Here is a 15,061-nt window from a genome sequence, read left to right on the forward strand (position 1 = left end):
GACACAGCAGCGCGCCTTGCCGGCCTGCCGGTCCGAGCAGCGGAGCTCCCCGCGATGAGGCTTGCAGGTGCAGCGGCAGGGCGCCCCCGGGCGGTGCATGCGGCGGCAAAGGCAAAGTCCGCTGCCGCACCGCAGCGTTGGCCCGGCGGCTCCTGCTCGTCTCGCCTCGGCCTCGTCGCCGGCGCTTGCGAGCGCCGCGTCCCTTCGAACGCCTTACGCCCGAGCCGGAGCAACGCGAGAGGGCGGTGATCGCCTCTTGGGGTCCCCGCCTCCTTCCTCGAGGCTCTGCTGCTGCAGCTGCGATTCGATGCACGACCTCCACGCGGCATGCGGGGCATCGTTGAGTTTGAGAAGCGCTGCTCGGCCCCTGTCAGCACGCAGCAAGGACCATCATCGTGCACCGCACCCGCTGTCGAGGTGACGGCGATCGACGGTCCCTCCAGCAGCACATCTCACGCTGCCGTCGCCATCAGATTGGGCAAGAATCCGTCGCAGCGTTCGCCGCAAAGAGCGAAATGTGGGGCCCACGCAAGGGGCGCATCTCGCTCTTGCTCTTGGAGCTCGAACGTCTGGGGTGCAGCTGGAGGAGCAGCTGCGAATCTGGGGCAGCGCGGAACGCTCTGTGCCTGAGTGACCCTCTGGCAATTCGATTACCAGCAACGGGAGGGCGTTCTTGTGGCCTGCAGCTGTGGTGTGGTGCCGCCGCGCGCAAGGCGGAGCGGCCTCCTTCTCGCGTCTGCGGAGCGCGCCGTCGCCGCTCTGCCGCGGCTCGGCACGCGGAGTTGCACCGGCTGCATGCGCGTGCCGCAGCAGAGCTCTCGCCTCGTCGGCCGCCGACAGCTGCGCTTCTGCGCCGATGCAGGAGAGGAAGCAGCACAAGGCGGACGAGCACGGCCGAGGAGCACCTCCTTTTTGCCTTCGAGGGGGCAGCGCAGGCAATTTGACATTGATGAGGCTGCGAGAGAGAGATGGCTCTTTGCGCGGCGATCGCTCGAGAGAGACGAGCCGGCCAGTGAGATGAGCTGGCCCTCGCGCACTCGCTGCCTGCCTCTGAGCGCACCAGGAGCAGCTGCTGCGCCTTGCCACCCAGTGGCACTTCTCGTCAGCGCGGCAGCGAGAGGGGCGAGGAGGTCGAGTCGCGTGGGGCTCCGCGAAAGCCGCGTGCCGGGCGGGGGAGAGGAGCAGCAGTCGCAGCGGTCATGCGGCAGCAGCGCTTGTGGAGCGCGCAGGAGAGGCCTCGAGCTCTCGCAGACACGCGAGCAGCAGACGCCGTACCGCCGCTGCGCCGCCGCAAGCACAACGCCGGGCCGCCGGTCCGCGGCGGCGAGCGAGCGCAAAGTGCCGCGGCGCGCCCGCAGGCCGGCGGCTGCGCTGCATCTTGCGGGCGCCGTGCCGCGCCTGCCGCTGCAGCGCGCGCGCTCTTGCAGCAGGTGCAGCGGTCGTCATGCCTGGCGGCGGCGCCCCTCTCGCCCTGCCCCATCCCGGCGGCGCACAGGCGAGTCGCCGGCACTTTGGCCCTGATGCTGCTCTGCGCCAGCGAGCGCAGGCGCGCCCCTGCAGCGTCCATGCGTGTGATGGCGCCGCAGAAGGCCTGCCGCCTTCTCGCTCGGTGGCCGTGCCCCTCTCGCGCCCGTCCCCGCAGGGCCCACTAGCCGCTGCCTAGTGCCTGCTCTTCCCGTGCCTTGGTCGTGTGTAGCGCGCTCTGCCCTCTCTCGCCCTCAAAAGGGCGCCGTGTGTGCGCCGAGGGCACCCCGCCTCCGCCCTCCATCCACTCCCCTCGCCTCTCTGCCCACGATGAAAGACCTCACGCACGGCCTCTTCAAGCTGCCCTCCAAGGAGGAGCGCATCGCCGCACGCGCCGGCGCCTCGCTCAACCCGCTCAAGCTCGGTGCGTGCTGCCGTCGTGCTCTGCCTTTCGCCTGGCTGACCTCTTCACAGCGGCCATGCTCTCGCCCCTCGAGGCGGCGTGGTTCTTCAGCGGCTGGCTGGCCTGGACGATCGATGCCTGTGAGTGTGCTGCAGCGCATGGTCATTGAGCCTCGATCTCACACCTCGCGCGCCAGGGGACTTCTTCAGCGTCTCGCTCTCCGTGACGCGCCTCGCCGTGCAGTTCGGCAAGGAGGCGCACGACATCACCACGTCGATCACCCTCACGCTCCTCTTCCGCTCCCTCGGCGCCGTCGTCGCGGGCCTCATCTCCGACCGCTACGGCCGCAAGTGGCCGCTGGTGGGCAACCTCGTCCTCATCGGCGTGCTGTCGCTCGGCACGGGCTTCGTGCAGACGTTCCCGCAGTTCCTGGCTGTGCGCTGCCTCTTCGGCATCGGCATGGGTGAGTGCAGACAGCAGCGCGCCGCCGCCGCCGCAGCTCACACCTCTCCACAGGCGGCATCTGGGGCATGGCCACCGCCACGGCGCTCGAGAACATGCCTGCGGCGCCGCGCGGCCTCTTCTCGGGCATCCTGCAGCAGGGCTACGCCGTCGGCTACCTGCTCGCCGCCTCGGTCAACCTCACGTGGATCGCCAAGACGAACAACTGGCGCAACCTCTTCTACCTGGGCGCCGGCCTCTCCGTCTTTGCCGCCCTCGTGCGCGCCGTGCTGCCCGAGAGCGCCCTCTTCGAGCGCGTCAAGGAGGAGCGCCGCCTCAAGGGCGGTGCCGAGGGCAAGGGCAAGGTCTTCGTGCGCGAGACCAAGGAGATGCTGCGCCTCAACTGGCCGCGCGTCATCTACGGCATCCTGCTCATGACGGGCTTTAACGTGAGTGCAACAGGCTGCTCTCTTGGGACACGCAGCTGACCACCCTCCGCCCGCAGTTCCTGAGCCACTCGTCGCAGGACCTCTACCCGACGCTCATCGAGAGCACGAAGCTGGCCTACCTGCCGTCTGCCCACGCCAAGAACCTCGCGTCCAAGGCCACCATCATCGGCAACTGCGGCGCCATCGTCGGCGGCACGCTGGCCGGCTACATCTCGCAGTACCTCGGCCGCCGCCTCACGATCGTCATGTTCGTCATCACCACCGGCGCCCTCATTCCCGCCTGGATCTTGCCCCACAGCTTCAGCGCGCTTGCTGCTTCGGCGTTCTTCGTGCAGTTCGGCGTGCAGGGCGCGTGGGGCGTGGTGCCCATCTACCTGAGCGAGATCTCGCCGCCGGCGTTCCGCGCGACGTTCCCCGGCGTGGCGTACCAGATCGGCAACATGGTCTCGTCGGCCTCGTCGCAGATCGAGGCGACGGGCGGCGACAACCTGCGCCTGGCGAACCCGCGCTTCAACCCCGCGCAGCCCGTCAGCGCCAAGAACCCGACGACGATTCCCGACTACGCCACCGTGTCGGGCATCCTGCTCGGCGTCGTGTGCGCCTACCTCACCTGCGTCGTCATCTTCGGCAAGGAGTACCGCGGCGCCGAGTGGGACACGACGGCGCCCGTGCCGCAGGCTGCCACGGCGCACAACGCCGACGAGATCGAGCGCGGCAGCGACGCCGAGCACGTCGGCGACAAGCACCTCGGCTCGGAGCAGGGCAGCGTCAAGAAGGCCTGAGCGCATGGCTCGACCGTCTCTATTCTCTCTCTCTCTCTCCCACCTCACCTGTTCCACGTCTCATGACCCACGCTCCCGGTGCTCCCTCACGTCACGACCCGCATCTGTACGCCCTCCCGCCGCCTGCTGCGTGTCGCGGAATACCATCGTCTCTGCTGTGTCGCTCTGCTGTCTGTGCTGTGCCGATGTGCTGTCTATGCGGTGCTGGCCTGCGTCTGCTGACTGAGACTGCGGATGTGTTCTTGTCACGGTGTGCTTCTCTGCCCTTTGCGCCCGGTCAGAGCGCTGTCGTGAGCTTGTACTCCGTCGCTCGGACACGTGCGACTGAGGCGCAGACTGGAAGCCGATCGCCACGTGAGACACTAGTGAAGCATTGATTGGGCCAGTGACAAGCGCCGGGCAGCGGAGCATCCCTGCCGAGCGACGGAAAGATGCTGAGGACGACTACACTGCGACCGGAGCGAAGCTGCTGCTGCTCCCTGACTGCGCCTCGCCTGCGCCGCTGTGTGTGGGCGCCGGCGGCGGCACAGCTGCCGGGGCGTCGGACGAGCCGATCTGGCTCGATTGCGCAGCACTGGCCGGCGTCGCCTCCTCATCCCTGTGAGCAAGAAGTGTCAGCCATAGGACAGGCAGCGCGAGCCTCTGCGACGCACCACTTGATGTTGAAGCGCGTGACGCGCGGCTTGCTGACCAGCACCTCTCTCCGCACGCGGCTCAGGTCCACCTGCGCCGGCGGGTTCTCGCGCAGCTCCTCGCTGTCGTACGCGTTGTTGACGTAGTAGCCCACGCGGATGAACTCGGCGTCGCGGTACGAGCCCGTGAGCAGGATGACAGTGACGCCCAGCAGGTCCTCCTCTGGGATCTTGTCCCGCGAGGGCGCCTCTGCCTCAAATTCGAATGAGTTCACACCTGCAGCAGAGACAGGGTCAGCGTGACAGACGACAGAGAAGAGAGCGACAAGGTGACAATGGAGAGCTGCAAGGCCGGCCGAGCATGCAGGTTCAGAGCCCGCTGCACGCAGCGGCACTGCGCTGCGCACGCACACAGCCCTGCTTCCTCGAAGCGAAGCGACGAAACGCTGCGCCCAGCTCTGCAGTGCTGCCTCTCGATGCTCCATCCCTGCGGGGTCGCTGACACTGCACGCGCTGAGCCGCTCCGCACCCACTCGCCTCTCTCCACCCGTCACTCCTCTTCCAAAGCCCTGCGGCGCACTCACCGACCGGCACAGGCCCGACCATGCAGTTGTCGAGCTCCTGGTCGAACTTGGTGCTCTCGGCGCTGCCGACGTAGATGAGCTTCCACTCAATGTCGTCCTCGAGCGGCGAGATGCACTCGAAGGTGATCTTGAAGATGTACGGGTCTGCGCGATGGAGTCAGCGGGTGGGTGAGAGGGAGATGTGCAGAGGAGACGCACCTGAGAAGGCGGCCTTGTCATTGAGGATGGTGATGTTCTGCAAGCTGCGAGCAGGTGTGAGCAAGAGAGGTGGCACCCTGCACGCACGAGACGACACTCACTGAACGACGGACATGGCTGCGGCGTGGCGGGTGTATGCGCTGAGTGCGGTGGGCGATGCGGCGAGAGCAAGAGGAGCGGTGCAAGTATGTGTGAGAGGTGTGACAGGTGCTGCGAGACGCGAGGTGGTGTGGTGTTGTGGAGAGACACCGCTGGCGGTCGCCTCGGCGCCGCTGCGCCGCCTCGTTGTGCTGCCTGTGCTCGGGCCGCGCCACACGCGTCGACGCGTTAAGTGTTTTTGGGCGCGTCGCGTGCGCCGTGCGCCATCCCGCCGCCGTCTGGCGTAAGTGCGCCTCACTCATACTCCGCACCACGTTCACGTTCAATCAAACTGACGACTTGAGAGGACCTTGAGAGGACCGTTGTATGAAGGCGAAGCCGCCTCTGAACAAGCGGAGGCATGCGTGCGAGCGCTCGCCTCGGTGTGACGGTGAGACGAACCTGCTGGTCTGGCCCTTGCGCGAGGCACACTGCAGCCTGGATGTCGCAGGCGGAGCGCAGAGCGAGCTCGTCATGTGGACGCGCACGCGCCGAGCCCAGACCGCATCCCGCGTGCATGACTCTCACGCCGTCGCCAAGCATCACATCGACCGAGAGAGCGCATAGTAATGGCGCGTGCTTTAGGCTTGTCTCGAAGCGAGCAAAGGAGAAGAGCGAGAGAGAGAAGACATCCCAGCGAGTGACGTATGCAAGCCCTATAGATCACTGCTCTTCCCCTCAGAACGGCAGCAGACTGGCGCCGCCGCGCAACAGCATGCTGCCACCATAGCGCAGCGTCGTGATGCCGCCTGGCATGTATTGTCTGTGCCGAGGCGAGCAGGCATCAGCTGAGAGAAGGCGCAGTGGGGACGGGCAGCCACTCACGCGAGATACGCAGCAAGTGCACAGAGCTGTACAGCAGCAGCGAGCAGCGTGGCCAACTTCCAGCGCGGACCGAGAGCGAAGTAGATGGTCAGACCGAGCGAGGTGAAGTAGCTGCGTCGAGCGAAGAGCGGGTCAGCTGCGGCAGAGACACTCCGTGGTCCATCGCAAGGGGCGGAGAGCAAGACGTACGAGAAGGTGAAAGGCAACCGCTCCTTGGACGTGAGGTGCTTGAAATGCGCCAACGGACCGGTCAGGACCGAGAAGCTGAGGAAGAAGGTCAGCAATGGCAAGGGTCAGAAGCGACACAGCAAGGCCGCGGCGCAAGGAGCCGAGCTGTCATAGCGCTGCACCACTACACACAGCGCGAGTGAGGCCCAGTACTCGCTGCGACAGGGCTGCACACCGTGTGGCGCACGACAGGCGGAACGTCTTGCGTCTTGCGTCTGCGTCTGGCAGCAATCGACCCGACCTCCTTCAGGCGCCCCCCTCGCCCTCCCTTCCTTCCTGGCAGCGCGGACTCACCCGATCATAAACAGCACGCTTCCCAGACTGAACGCCAGTGGGAACTTGTCCGGCCGCGTGACAAACGTAATCGGGTTGATGAGGTACAGGAACGCGAGGAGGAAGCACGTCGCTGACCCTGCCAGGCACGCCAGGAAACCAAGCAGTCTGCGCGGGCGCTTTGCATCAGCGCAGCCCAGGGAGGCGAAGTGAGAGCGGGGCGCACTCACCGTTCCCAGCGAGAAAGCGAGATGTATGCCTCCTCCTCGTTGGTGCGCTGATCGCTCCGCAGCGGCACGTAGCCCGACAAGCTGCTGCCTACGCCGCTGAGCCAGCTGCCCTGTCCCGCCGGTGCGGCCGCACTGTCGTCGGTGCGGCCCTGTGCCCATCTGAAGCCTGCGGTGCGGCGTCAGCGACGAGCGAGAGCATAAAGATGTGAAGCGCCCACCGTTCAGCTGGCTCCGGAACCCGCCCTCGGCCGCGCTGGGCGCATTGATGTTGTTGGCCATGCTGTCGAGCCTGCGGTCGTAGTAGAGGCCCTTGACCTGCGACGAGGGCGCAGAGCTGTTGGGCGGAGGGAGGGGATCTTGAGCAATGAGATAGGCAGTGTGCAGAGTGACGACGATGAGGAGGCAGATGGAGATGGGCGGGAGCATCGAGGGAGAAAGAGGATGCTGTGGTGGAGGGGACGCTGGATGCGCAGTCCGGCCCTCCACGCGGGCAGCAAGTGTGTTGGCTGCGCCGTGCGCCAGGTGGGCGTGAGAGCGGGCTGGTGCGCGAGAAGGTTCGGCGCCGCCGCCGCGCGCCTCACGTGCAGCCGCCGCGCCGAGCTTTCTCTGCGCTCGAGCGCCGCTGCGAGAGGCCCTCAAGACGCATGCCTCGTCGGCAGCCGCTCCTTCCCTCTCGAACAAAATATCCTCGGAGGTGCGTTCCATCTGCTCTGCCCTCTTTGTTGCCTAGCTCACCTCTCTCCCTCGCTTTAGACATAAAAACTCGCACGCTTCTTCTCCCGTGGAGCTTGCGCGTTCCCGTCTCCAAGACCGACCTTGCCGTCGGACCTCGCTTATTACAGGAGGTTTCGACGGGCCGTGCCATTTCCCTGGATGGTGCGGCGACGTCTCTTGGGAGCTGAGCTCGTCGTCTAATCGCTCTGCGTGCGCCCTTGCCCCCTCGGGGCGGGACTCGGCAACATGCCAGAGATGTGAAGAGCTTCGCGCTCTCCGTCCAGGACCGGCTGCTGAGGATTGGGTGCGCGCGGGGTGAAGGCGAGCAGACCAGGGCGCCCACATTTTCCTTCCTCTCCTTCCTCTCCCTTCTGTCTCTCCTTCTCCCCTTCTCGCTTCACTGGTCTTGGCTGCGCGGGCGGCGGAGCACGACGGAATCGCTGACGCCGCCTTCGCGCCTCTCTCTTTGGCGCGTTGGCTCCTTTCGCACCGGTGAGTATAGTCTCCTTTCTCGCTGCTGCTGCTGCCTCCGCTGCTGTGGGACCTGCTGGTCGCTGCTGCCTGCTTGCATGCTGCTCGGCGCCCACGAGAGAGAGAGACCAGCCTTGATGAGACCAGTTGTCGCCCCAGTCTGCAATTGCACCTTGATGACTCGACCTACATAGCCAAACACATGACCTCTGAGCTTCCATCTCTCTCTCATCGTCGCCGTGCGATGCTTGGCAGCAGCAGCAGCGATTCCCACGCCTCGTCGTCGGCGAATCTCGCGCTGACACGCGTCTTTTCCTTCGTTTTCAGCTCTCAACCCCTCTAAACACTCCCCAGGTGAGCCCTAGAACCCTCAGAAGTGTTCCGGCTCCAAATGAAGGCTCGATCTAGATTTACCAATATGGAGCTACGCTCGTTTTACGAGGAGTGAGCCCCATGTGATTACAACCCACATTGCTGATTCTCAGCCAGACGCGTTTCGCCTTCTTGATGTGTTCTGACGCTGACTGACGCTCTGTGCATCTCCAGTCTCTCCTCCACGCTCCTCATCACCTCCTTCTTCGTTACCCCACGGTGAGTCGCTGCTCGATGCCTCGAGGTGCCGGTCGGGAAGAGGGACAGGAGGGGGGGGGGGGGAGGCCGCGCGGGATTCCTCGACGATGAAGCCAATTTTCAAGCGCTTGCTTAGCTTCCATCTGCGTCTTCGGATGCAGGTGGAGCATGCAGACACCCATCTTAACGTACTGTGATTCTGAGAGATATCTGCCGTCGAGAATGTCGAGGTCGAGGCCATCGAGAGGCGGCAGAGGCCATCGAAGGGCGGCGAGAGGGCGATGCGCGCAGCTGGACATGCAACTGACGCAGCTCCTACGCGCCGCAGTCACGCTCCCGCTCCATATCCTGTCACCTCGCTTGAATTCCATACCCGTCATATGTTCCTCTTTTTGCCTGAGTTGTGTGAATACACTTGGTCATGCGTCGGCAGCCAGCAAAGCAGAGGCCCGAGAAGGAGGAGGGAGGCGAGGCGGCAAAAAAGACGCGGCGGCGGCTTCACGGCCGAGCGGCAAGCCGGAGCCGCGGTGCGGCGCGGCGGTGCAGCAGCTGCAGCTGGAAGCTCTGCGCGCAGCTGCGGCGCTCGCGCCACCTTCCTTCTGCTCCACACGCTCCTGGGCTAGTCACCCCGTCTAGCTCAGCCCCCTTGTCACCACTCTCGCACCTCCCGCAGCGTTCTGCCCAGCATGTCGGGCAGCCATGGCGGGAGCGGCGACTTTGAGGATCACTTTGCCTCGCTCGACGTCTCGTCCGAGTACGGCGCGCCCGCTGCATCCGACTACTCGCTCTCCTCCCTCTCTCAGCGCAGCGGCACGCCCACCGGCTCGCGCGGCGGCAGCGGTGCTCGCGATGCACCGCCCATGGATCTCGATCTCGACCTCTCGCAGCTCGGCAACCTGTCGCTGAGCGACACGACGCTGGACCAGTCGCATGCGCATCACCATCACGCACGAGGAGGAGATGCGGCGCTGCTCCTGGATGAGGCAGAGGAGGAAGAGGAGAATCTGCCGGAGCATGCGTGTGCTTATTGCGGCATTCACAACACGAGCTGCGTGGTGCGATGCCTGGTCTGCAACAAGTGGTGAGTACTGCTTGCCGCAGTGAAGGAGGAGGGGAGAGCGGCTTGGCTTCCGCGAGCGCCTCGCTCGGCCCATCTCGCCGCCGCTGCCGCGCAAACAGCCCACTGACGCTTCCGCGCAGGTTCTGCAACTCCCGCGGCCTCACCTCCTCCTCGCACATCGTCACGCATCTGGTGCGCGCCAAGCACAAGGAGGTCTCGCTGCACGCAGAGTCGCTGCTCGGCGAGACGACGCCAGAGTGCTACAATTGCGGCGCCAAGAATGTCTTCCTGCTGGGTTTCATCCCGGCCAAGAGCGAGACGGTTGTGGTGCTGCTTTGTCGGTGAGTGCAAGGCAAAAGCGGACGGTGAGGTGGTGCGCTACATGGGGAAGACGCGACTGTTTGGAGGCTTATAGGAAGGGAGCGAAGGCTGCACGGACTAGGGGCAAAGGCGGCAGGCGACATGGATGCGATGAACAGGGCCGGCACAGGGACGCTGAGCGGACTGAGGGGTGGAGCGCGGCCTTGTAGCCCTTGCAGCGACGAGCTGGGCTCACACCTGCACCTACAGGCAACCGTGCGCGGCGATGCCGACGTCCAAGGACATCATCTGGGACACGTCACAGTGGGCGCCGCTCATCGACGACCGCTCCTTCCTGACCTGGCTCGTCAAGATCCCCTCCGAGGCCGAGCAGGCGCGAGCGCGGCCCATCTCCTTCCGGCAGATGAACCGCCTCGAGGAGCTGTGGAAGGAGAACGAGCGTGCGACCCTCGAAGACGTCGACCGGCCAGGCGTGGACGAGGAGCCGCCGAGTGTGCTGCTGCGCTACGACGACGCGTACCAGTACCAAAACATTTTCGGCCCGCTCGTCAAGATCGAGGCAGACTACGATCGCAAGCTCAAGGAGAGCCAGACGCAGAACGACCTCGTCGTGCGCTGGGACCAGGGCCTGAACACCAAGAAGATCGCCTGGATGAACCTGCCGCGCCTCGAGAGCGGAGAGGTGCGCCTGGCGGTGGGCGACGAGCTCAAAATCAAGTACACGGGCGAGCTGGCGCCGCACTGGGAGGGACTGGGACACGTGCTCAAGGTGCCGAACAGTGAGTGGCCACTCGCGGCACGTCCCGCATCACCACACTGACATTTCACAGACGTATCCGACGAGGTGGCGATCGAGCTGCGTCGCTCAGACGGCGTGCCCGACTGGTGCACGCATAATTTCAGCGTCGACTTCGTGTGGAAGAGCACGTCGTTCGACCGCATGCAGTCTGCGATGAAGACGTTTGCCGTCGACGAGCAGAGCGTCAGTGGCTTCATCTACCACAAGCTGCTCGGCCACGAGGTGGAGCCCGTGACGCTGCGCACGGCCATGCCGAAGCGCTTCAGTGCGCCCGGCCTGCCTGAGCTCAACCACAGCCAGGTCGGCGCCGTCAAGTCCGTGCTGCAGAAGCCGCTCAGCCTTATCCAGGGCCCTCCGGGCACCGGCAAGACGGTCACGAGTGCAACGATTGTGTACCAGCTCAGCAAGATGAACCCGGGCCCCGTGCTCGTCTGCGCGCCCTCCAACGTCGCAGTCGACCAGCTGACGGAGAAGATCCATGCCACGGGCCTCAAGGTCGTGCGCCTGACCGCCAAGAGTCGCGAGGCGCTCGAGAGCCACATCAGCTTCCTCACGCTGCACGAGCAGGTGGCGAACAACGACACGCACGTCGAGCTGCAGAAGCTCATCCAGCTCAAGACGGAGCAGGGCGAGCTGAGCTCGAGCGACGAGCGCAAGTACAAGGCACTGACGCGCGCGTGCGAGAAGGAGATCCTCAACACCGCAGACGTCATCTGCTGCACCTGCGTGGGCACAGGCGACCCGCGTCTCGGCAAGCTCAAGTTCCGCACCGTGCTCATCGACGAGGCCACGCAGGCCGCCGAGCCCGAGTGCATGATCCCGCTGGTGCTCGGCTGCAAGCAGGTCGTCTTCGTCGGCGACCACCTGCAGCTTGGGCCTGTGATCATGAACAAGAAGGCCGCGCGCGCCGGTCTGGCGCAGAGCCTCTTCGAGCGCCTCATCGTGCTGGGCAACCGGCCGATCCGCCTCGAGGTGCAGTACCGCATGCACCCCTGCCTCGCCGACTTTCCCTCCAACATGTTCTACGAGGGCACGCTGCAGAACGGTGTTACGGCGCCCGAGCGTCTGCGCAAGCACGTCGACTTTCCCTGGCCCGTACCGACGCTGCCCATGTTCTTCTACCAGAACCTGGGCCAGGAGGAGATCTCGAGCAGCGGCACCTCGTTCCTCAACCGCACCGAGGCGTCCAACGTCGAGAAGATCATCACGGCCTTCTTCAAGGCCGGCGTCACGCCCTCGCAGATCGGCGTCGTGACGCCATACGAGGGACAGCGTAGTTACATCGTCAACCACATGCAGTACCACGGCAAGCTGCGCAAGGAGTTCTACAAGGAAGTCGAAGTGGCGTCCGTCGATGCGTTCCAGGGCCGCGAGAAGGACTACATCATCCTCTCGTGCGTGCGCTCGAACGAGCATCAGGGCATCGGCTTCTTGAGCGATCCGCGTCGTCTCAACGTGGCCCTCACGCGTGCCCGCTACGGTCTCGTCATCCTCGGCAACCCCAAGGTGCTGAGCAAGCATCCGCTCTGGCACTACCTGCTCGTGCACTACAAGGAGAAGGCAACACTTGTCGAAGGCGCCCTCTCGAACTTGCAGCCGTCGATGATCCAGTTCAGCAAGCCGCGCCGGCCGCTGCAGAAGCCCGGCGACCTCACCGCGCGGCACCACCTCGACGCCGACGGCGTGGCGGGCGCCGGACTCAACGGACACAAGAGCAGCAGCAATGGACACGCAGCTGCTGGTGCCGCTTCCGACGTGCCGTTCTACCGCCACGACCACGTCTCGTACATCCCGAGCGACGCGCAGAGCATCGCGAGCCTCGGCACACAGGCGCCCTACCCTTCCGCCCACCTGCCGCCCTTTGCGTCCGCAAGCAGCAGCGTGAGCGGCAGCTCGCGTCTCAACGGCTCGGGCGCTGCCGGCGGAGCTCCAAGCTACGCAAGCAGCATCATGAGTCAGGATGTCGACAACGAGAGCACGGCGGGCAGTCTCATGGCGCCGCCTAGCATCACGTACAGCCAGAGCGATCGGCTGCGTCGTCGTCTTAGCCTGAGCAGCACGGGCGGCTCAAGCGACCTCGCGAGCCTGGCGGGATACAAGAGTCAGGCCTCGACGGCGGACCGCGACGATGACGATGCACGCAGCGACTACTCGGCGGCCCTCTCGCAGGCTAGCGGCCTGTCCAAGGCGAGCTTCACGACCTTCTAGCCGCCTCGCTTCAGTCATTCTTCGCTTGTTGCGGATCGTCAAGAGCCTGTGCGCCGGACACGGCACACTCGATGCCTCGCCGTGTTGTGCTGCACGGCAGAGCGCGCGGATCAAGCGCATTTGAACGGCACGCCGGCGTGACGCGCTGCTTGCCAAGACAGCATGTCTGACAGAGCATGCCCGCTCGTGCTAGGCCAGCAGGTCGCTCACAGGGCGCTTTCGCATCGCCTGGCATCTCATGCCTTGCGGCCTGCTTTCGCTCTGAGACGGTAGCTCTCTTTGCGCGTCACGCGAGGCGCTCGCTGCCCGGCAGGCTGTACACGCCCGCTGCTGTGCTTGAACCAAGCGCTACCCTCCCCATCTCTATCCGCCACTCTCTTGCCTCGCCTCGCTTGCACCACCTCGGCAAGGACGCACGCTGCCTCGTGGTGCCAATCTGCAATGCAGCGCTGAGGCGAAACACGTCTGAGACAAGCGCTGACCTGCGCGAATGATGTGAATTGCCGGCCTACGCGTTGCGGCCGAGCTTCTTCTTGCGCCACTTGACGAGGCCGGGCTGCTGGTTGCTCTTGAGCTGTGATGGGCGTCGGTCAGCAGTGCCCCATTTCTGCGCTGAAGCACCACTCACTGCGCCCTCCTGTGCAAGCTCCTTTGCTGGCCGTGTCTCGCTGCGCGGCAGAAGCCAGAAGCGCACTGAGCAGCTGCACGAGAGCATTCAGCATACAAGCGGACATTGCTGCGATTCTCGTCACGCACTCGATCTTCTCGTAGCCGCGCACGACAAAGTCGAGCAGCTCCCAAAGGTCGCGATTCGGCACCAAGTTGCCCGGCGGCCCCTGTGGACCTTCGGTCGTAAGCATCCAGCCGTTCTTGCGCCAGAGCCAGATGCTGTGCGAACACGATCAGCTTTCGCAGGCAAGGCAGTTCGTCAAACGCAGGCTCACTCGTTCGTGATGCCAGAGACGATCCAGTGCTCGCTCGTGCCGACGACAATGCCCTGGTAGCCCTCTTCTTCCCATCGGCAGTACTCGAGGCCCGCGACGACTGCACGCAGAGCGGCGCGGATGCCACTCGACGTCTGCTCGTGGGCCGCACGCTCTAGCCGTCGGCTGAGATTGAGCTCGACGCGCTTGTCGCCCTCGCCGGCCGGTGGACAAGGCACGAAGAAGGCGCCGAGGCCACAGCGCACATCGCTGCCTTCAGCATCTGCAAAAGACGACAACAGCGCCTGCGTGTCCTCTTCTTGTCCGAAGCCGTCTGCTCGCGCTCGGGCGGCTGTCAGCGACGCGGCATCTGCAGTGGACAGCTCGAGACCGGCACACAACACCAGCATCTGAGATGGATCGATGCGGCGTACGAGCCGCAGTGGTCTCCAAGGGCGCGGATCAGCGATGAACTCGTCCGCCACGCCTGGCCTTCGCGTGGCGCCGGCATCGGTCTTGACGAGCGCAGGTGCACGGCCTGCGCCGCTACGCTCCTCGAACTCAGTCGTGCCGCGCTGCAGCTCGGCTTCCGTGGGCGCATCGAGCTTGCGGTTCGACGTGCGAGTCGTGCTCGCAGCGCCGCCTGTCCGCGAGGCAGGGATGACCGTCGGCGCAATGGCCATGTTCTTCTGCACGACGCGGGGCGCCAGACCCGTCGATGTCATGCCTGCTGCAAGTTGCCTTGCGGTTGCGGTCGTCTGGATCGAAGTCTTCGTAGCAGAGGTGTTGATGGAGGCGCCGTCATCCTCGCCTTCGCCCGGCATGAGCAAGGGCGCCGGCGCTCGCAGCGGAGCGAATTGCTGCGCAATCGACGGCGGCTGCGGCGTCAGGTCGATGGAGTTGGCATACTGCTGCGCTGCGCTCGCCGACGTGTCCTCGACAGTCAGTGAGGCCACGTCTGGCAGGGCCGAACCCGAGCCGCTGGCCTGGCTGCGCTCAGCGATGTCGCGGCGGAAGTCGTACATCTGCTGGCCGCTGCCGTCCTCGCTGTACGGCACAAAGAGACGACGCTGGCTGTTGTGCGGGCCGAGAATGTCCGGCGCATACGAGGCGCCGCCCGGCTGGTCGAGCCGCACATTGAGCTGTTGCACACGAGGTCAGCGTGGAGTGGAGAAGCGGCGACTCGCTGCGTCGCTCACACGCGGCTCCTTGGCCAGCGCGGCCTCCTCCTGCGCCTTCTTCTCCTTGGCGGTCAGGGCGCGCGGTGCCGGCGCCGTGCCTTTCTTCCACGCCTCGAAGTAGTTCTCCGACGAGCTTGCCATTGTGGTGGTTCGGTGGGTCGAGCTGA

At 65.2% G+C, this 15,061-nt stretch overlaps 5 protein-coding genes across 5 annotated transcripts; 2 read left to right on the forward strand and 3 right to left on the reverse strand.

Annotated features, from left to right (window-relative positions):
* Positions 1-1,776: 1,776 nt before the first annotated feature.
* FA09DRAFT_327210 (MFS general substrate transporter) lies at positions 1,777-3,699 on the forward strand. The gene is made up of 5 exons (XM_025741314.1): positions 1,777-1,888; positions 1,939-2,007; positions 2,064-2,330; positions 2,384-2,757; positions 2,814-3,699. Exons 1-5 carry the CDS (start codon positions 1,795-1,797, stop codon positions 3,537-3,539), a joined length of 1,530 nt encoding a protein of 509 aa, XP_025601540.1. The 5' UTR covers positions 1,777-1,794; the 3' UTR covers positions 3,540-3,699.
* A 193-nt stretch (positions 3,700-3,892) lies between these two features.
* Positions 3,893-5,152, reverse strand: FA09DRAFT_342113 (anti-silence-domain-containing protein). Its single transcript, XM_025744528.1, has 5 exons — positions 5,055-5,152; positions 4,954-4,997; positions 4,756-4,899; positions 4,193-4,448; positions 3,893-4,137 (listed from the first exon to the last, which is right to left on the reverse strand). The coding sequence occupies exons 1-5, from the start codon at positions 5,066-5,068 to the stop codon at positions 3,984-3,986; spliced, it is 612 nt and encodes a 203-aa protein (XP_025601541.1). The 5' UTR covers positions 5,069-5,152; the 3' UTR covers positions 3,893-3,983.
* A 234-nt stretch (positions 5,153-5,386) lies between these two features.
* FA09DRAFT_327212 (SFT2-domain-containing protein) lies at positions 5,387-7,089 on the reverse strand. Its single transcript, XM_025741315.1, has 6 exons — positions 6,866-7,089; positions 6,648-6,813; positions 6,439-6,585; positions 6,106-6,180; positions 5,917-6,027; positions 5,387-5,854 (listed from the first exon to the last, which is right to left on the reverse strand). The coding sequence occupies exons 1-6, from the start codon at positions 7,071-7,073 to the stop codon at positions 5,770-5,772; spliced, it is 792 nt and encodes a 263-aa protein (XP_025601542.1). The 5' UTR covers positions 7,074-7,089; the 3' UTR covers positions 5,387-5,769.
* Positions 7,090-9,319: 2,230 nt separating this feature from the next.
* Positions 9,320-12,878, forward strand: FA09DRAFT_8273 (P-loop containing nucleoside triphosphate hydrolase protein). The gene is made up of 5 exons (XM_025745856.1): positions 9,320-9,483; positions 9,603-9,803; positions 10,136-10,562; positions 10,614-11,092; positions 11,516-12,878. Exons 1-5 carry the CDS (start codon positions 9,463-9,465, stop codon positions 12,788-12,790), a joined length of 2,403 nt encoding a protein of 800 aa, XP_025601543.1. The 5' UTR covers positions 9,320-9,462; the 3' UTR covers positions 12,791-12,878.
* Position 12,879: 1 nt separating this feature from the next.
* FA09DRAFT_327215 (hypothetical protein) lies at positions 12,880-15,041 on the reverse strand. The gene is made up of 5 exons (XM_025741316.1): positions 14,913-15,041; positions 13,735-14,855; positions 13,547-13,678; positions 13,419-13,491; positions 12,880-13,364 (listed from the first exon to the last, which is right to left on the reverse strand). Exons 1-5 carry the CDS (start codon positions 15,033-15,035, stop codon positions 13,299-13,301), a joined length of 1,515 nt encoding a protein of 504 aa, XP_025601544.1. The 5' UTR covers positions 15,036-15,041; the 3' UTR covers positions 12,880-13,298.
* Positions 15,042-15,061: the final 20 nt, after the last annotated feature.

This window comes from Tilletiopsis washingtonensis, assembly GCF_003144115.1.
Source record: "Tilletiopsis washingtonensis strain MCA 4186 unplaced genomic scaffold FA09scaffold_1, whole genome shotgun sequence".
Taxonomy (NCBI): Eukaryota; Fungi; Basidiomycota; class Exobasidiomycetes; order Entylomatales; genus Tilletiopsis; species Tilletiopsis washingtonensis.

Coding starts and splice junctions, on each gene's coding strand:
- FA09DRAFT_327210 (XM_025741314.1), top strand. CDS start 1,795: ATGAAAGACCTCACGCACGGCCTCTTCAAGCTGCCCTCCAAGGAGGAG. Junction 1,889..1,938: donor GCTCAACCCGCTCAAGCTCG/GTGCGTGCTGCC, acceptor ACCTCTTCACAG/CGGCCATGCTCTCGCCCCTC. Junction 2,008..2,063: donor GGCCTGGACGATCGATGCCT/GTGAGTGTGCTG, acceptor CTCGCGCGCCAG/GGGACTTCTTCAGCGTCTCG.
- FA09DRAFT_327212 (XM_025741315.1), bottom strand. CDS start 7,073: ATGCTCCCGCCCATCTCCATCTGCCTCCTCATCGTCGTCACTCTGCAC. Junction 6,586..6,647: donor TCGCTTTCTCGCTGGGAACG/GTGAGTGCGCCC, acceptor GCGCCCGCGCAG/ACTGCTTGGTTTCCTGGCGT. Junction 6,181..6,438: donor AGCGTGCTGTTTATGATCGG/GTGAGTCCGCGC, acceptor CTTCTTCCTCAG/CTTCTCGGTCCTGACCGGTC.
- FA09DRAFT_8273 (XM_025745856.1), top strand. CDS start 9,463: ATGCCTGGTCTGCAACAAGTG. Junction 9,484..9,602: donor TGCCTGGTCTGCAACAAGTG/GTGAGTACTGCT, acceptor GCTTCCGCGCAG/GTTCTGCAACTCCCGCGGCC. Junction 10,563..10,613: donor CGTGCTCAAGGTGCCGAACA/GTGAGTGGCCAC, acceptor GACATTTCACAG/ACGTATCCGACGAGGTGGCG.
- FA09DRAFT_327215 (XM_025741316.1), bottom strand. CDS start 15,035: ATGGCAAGCTCGTCGGAGAACTACTTCGAGGCGTGGAAGAAAGGCACG. Junction 13,492..13,546: donor CGCGGCTACGAGAAGATCGA/GTGCGTGACGAG, acceptor GCTCTCGTGCAG/CTGCTCAGTGCGCTTCTGGC. Junction 13,365..13,418: donor AGCTTGCACAGGAGGGCGCA/GTGAGTGGTGCT, acceptor CGCCCATCACAG/CTCAAGAGCAACCAGCAGCC.
- FA09DRAFT_342113 (XM_025744528.1), bottom strand. Junction 4,900..4,953: donor TGACAAGGCCGCCTTCTCAG/GTGCGTCTCCTC, acceptor TCCATCGCGCAG/ACCCGTACATCTTCAAGATC. Junction 4,449..4,755: donor GGTCGGGCCTGTGCCGGTCG/GTGAGTGCGCCG, acceptor TCTCTGCTGCAG/GTGTGAACTCATTCGAATTT.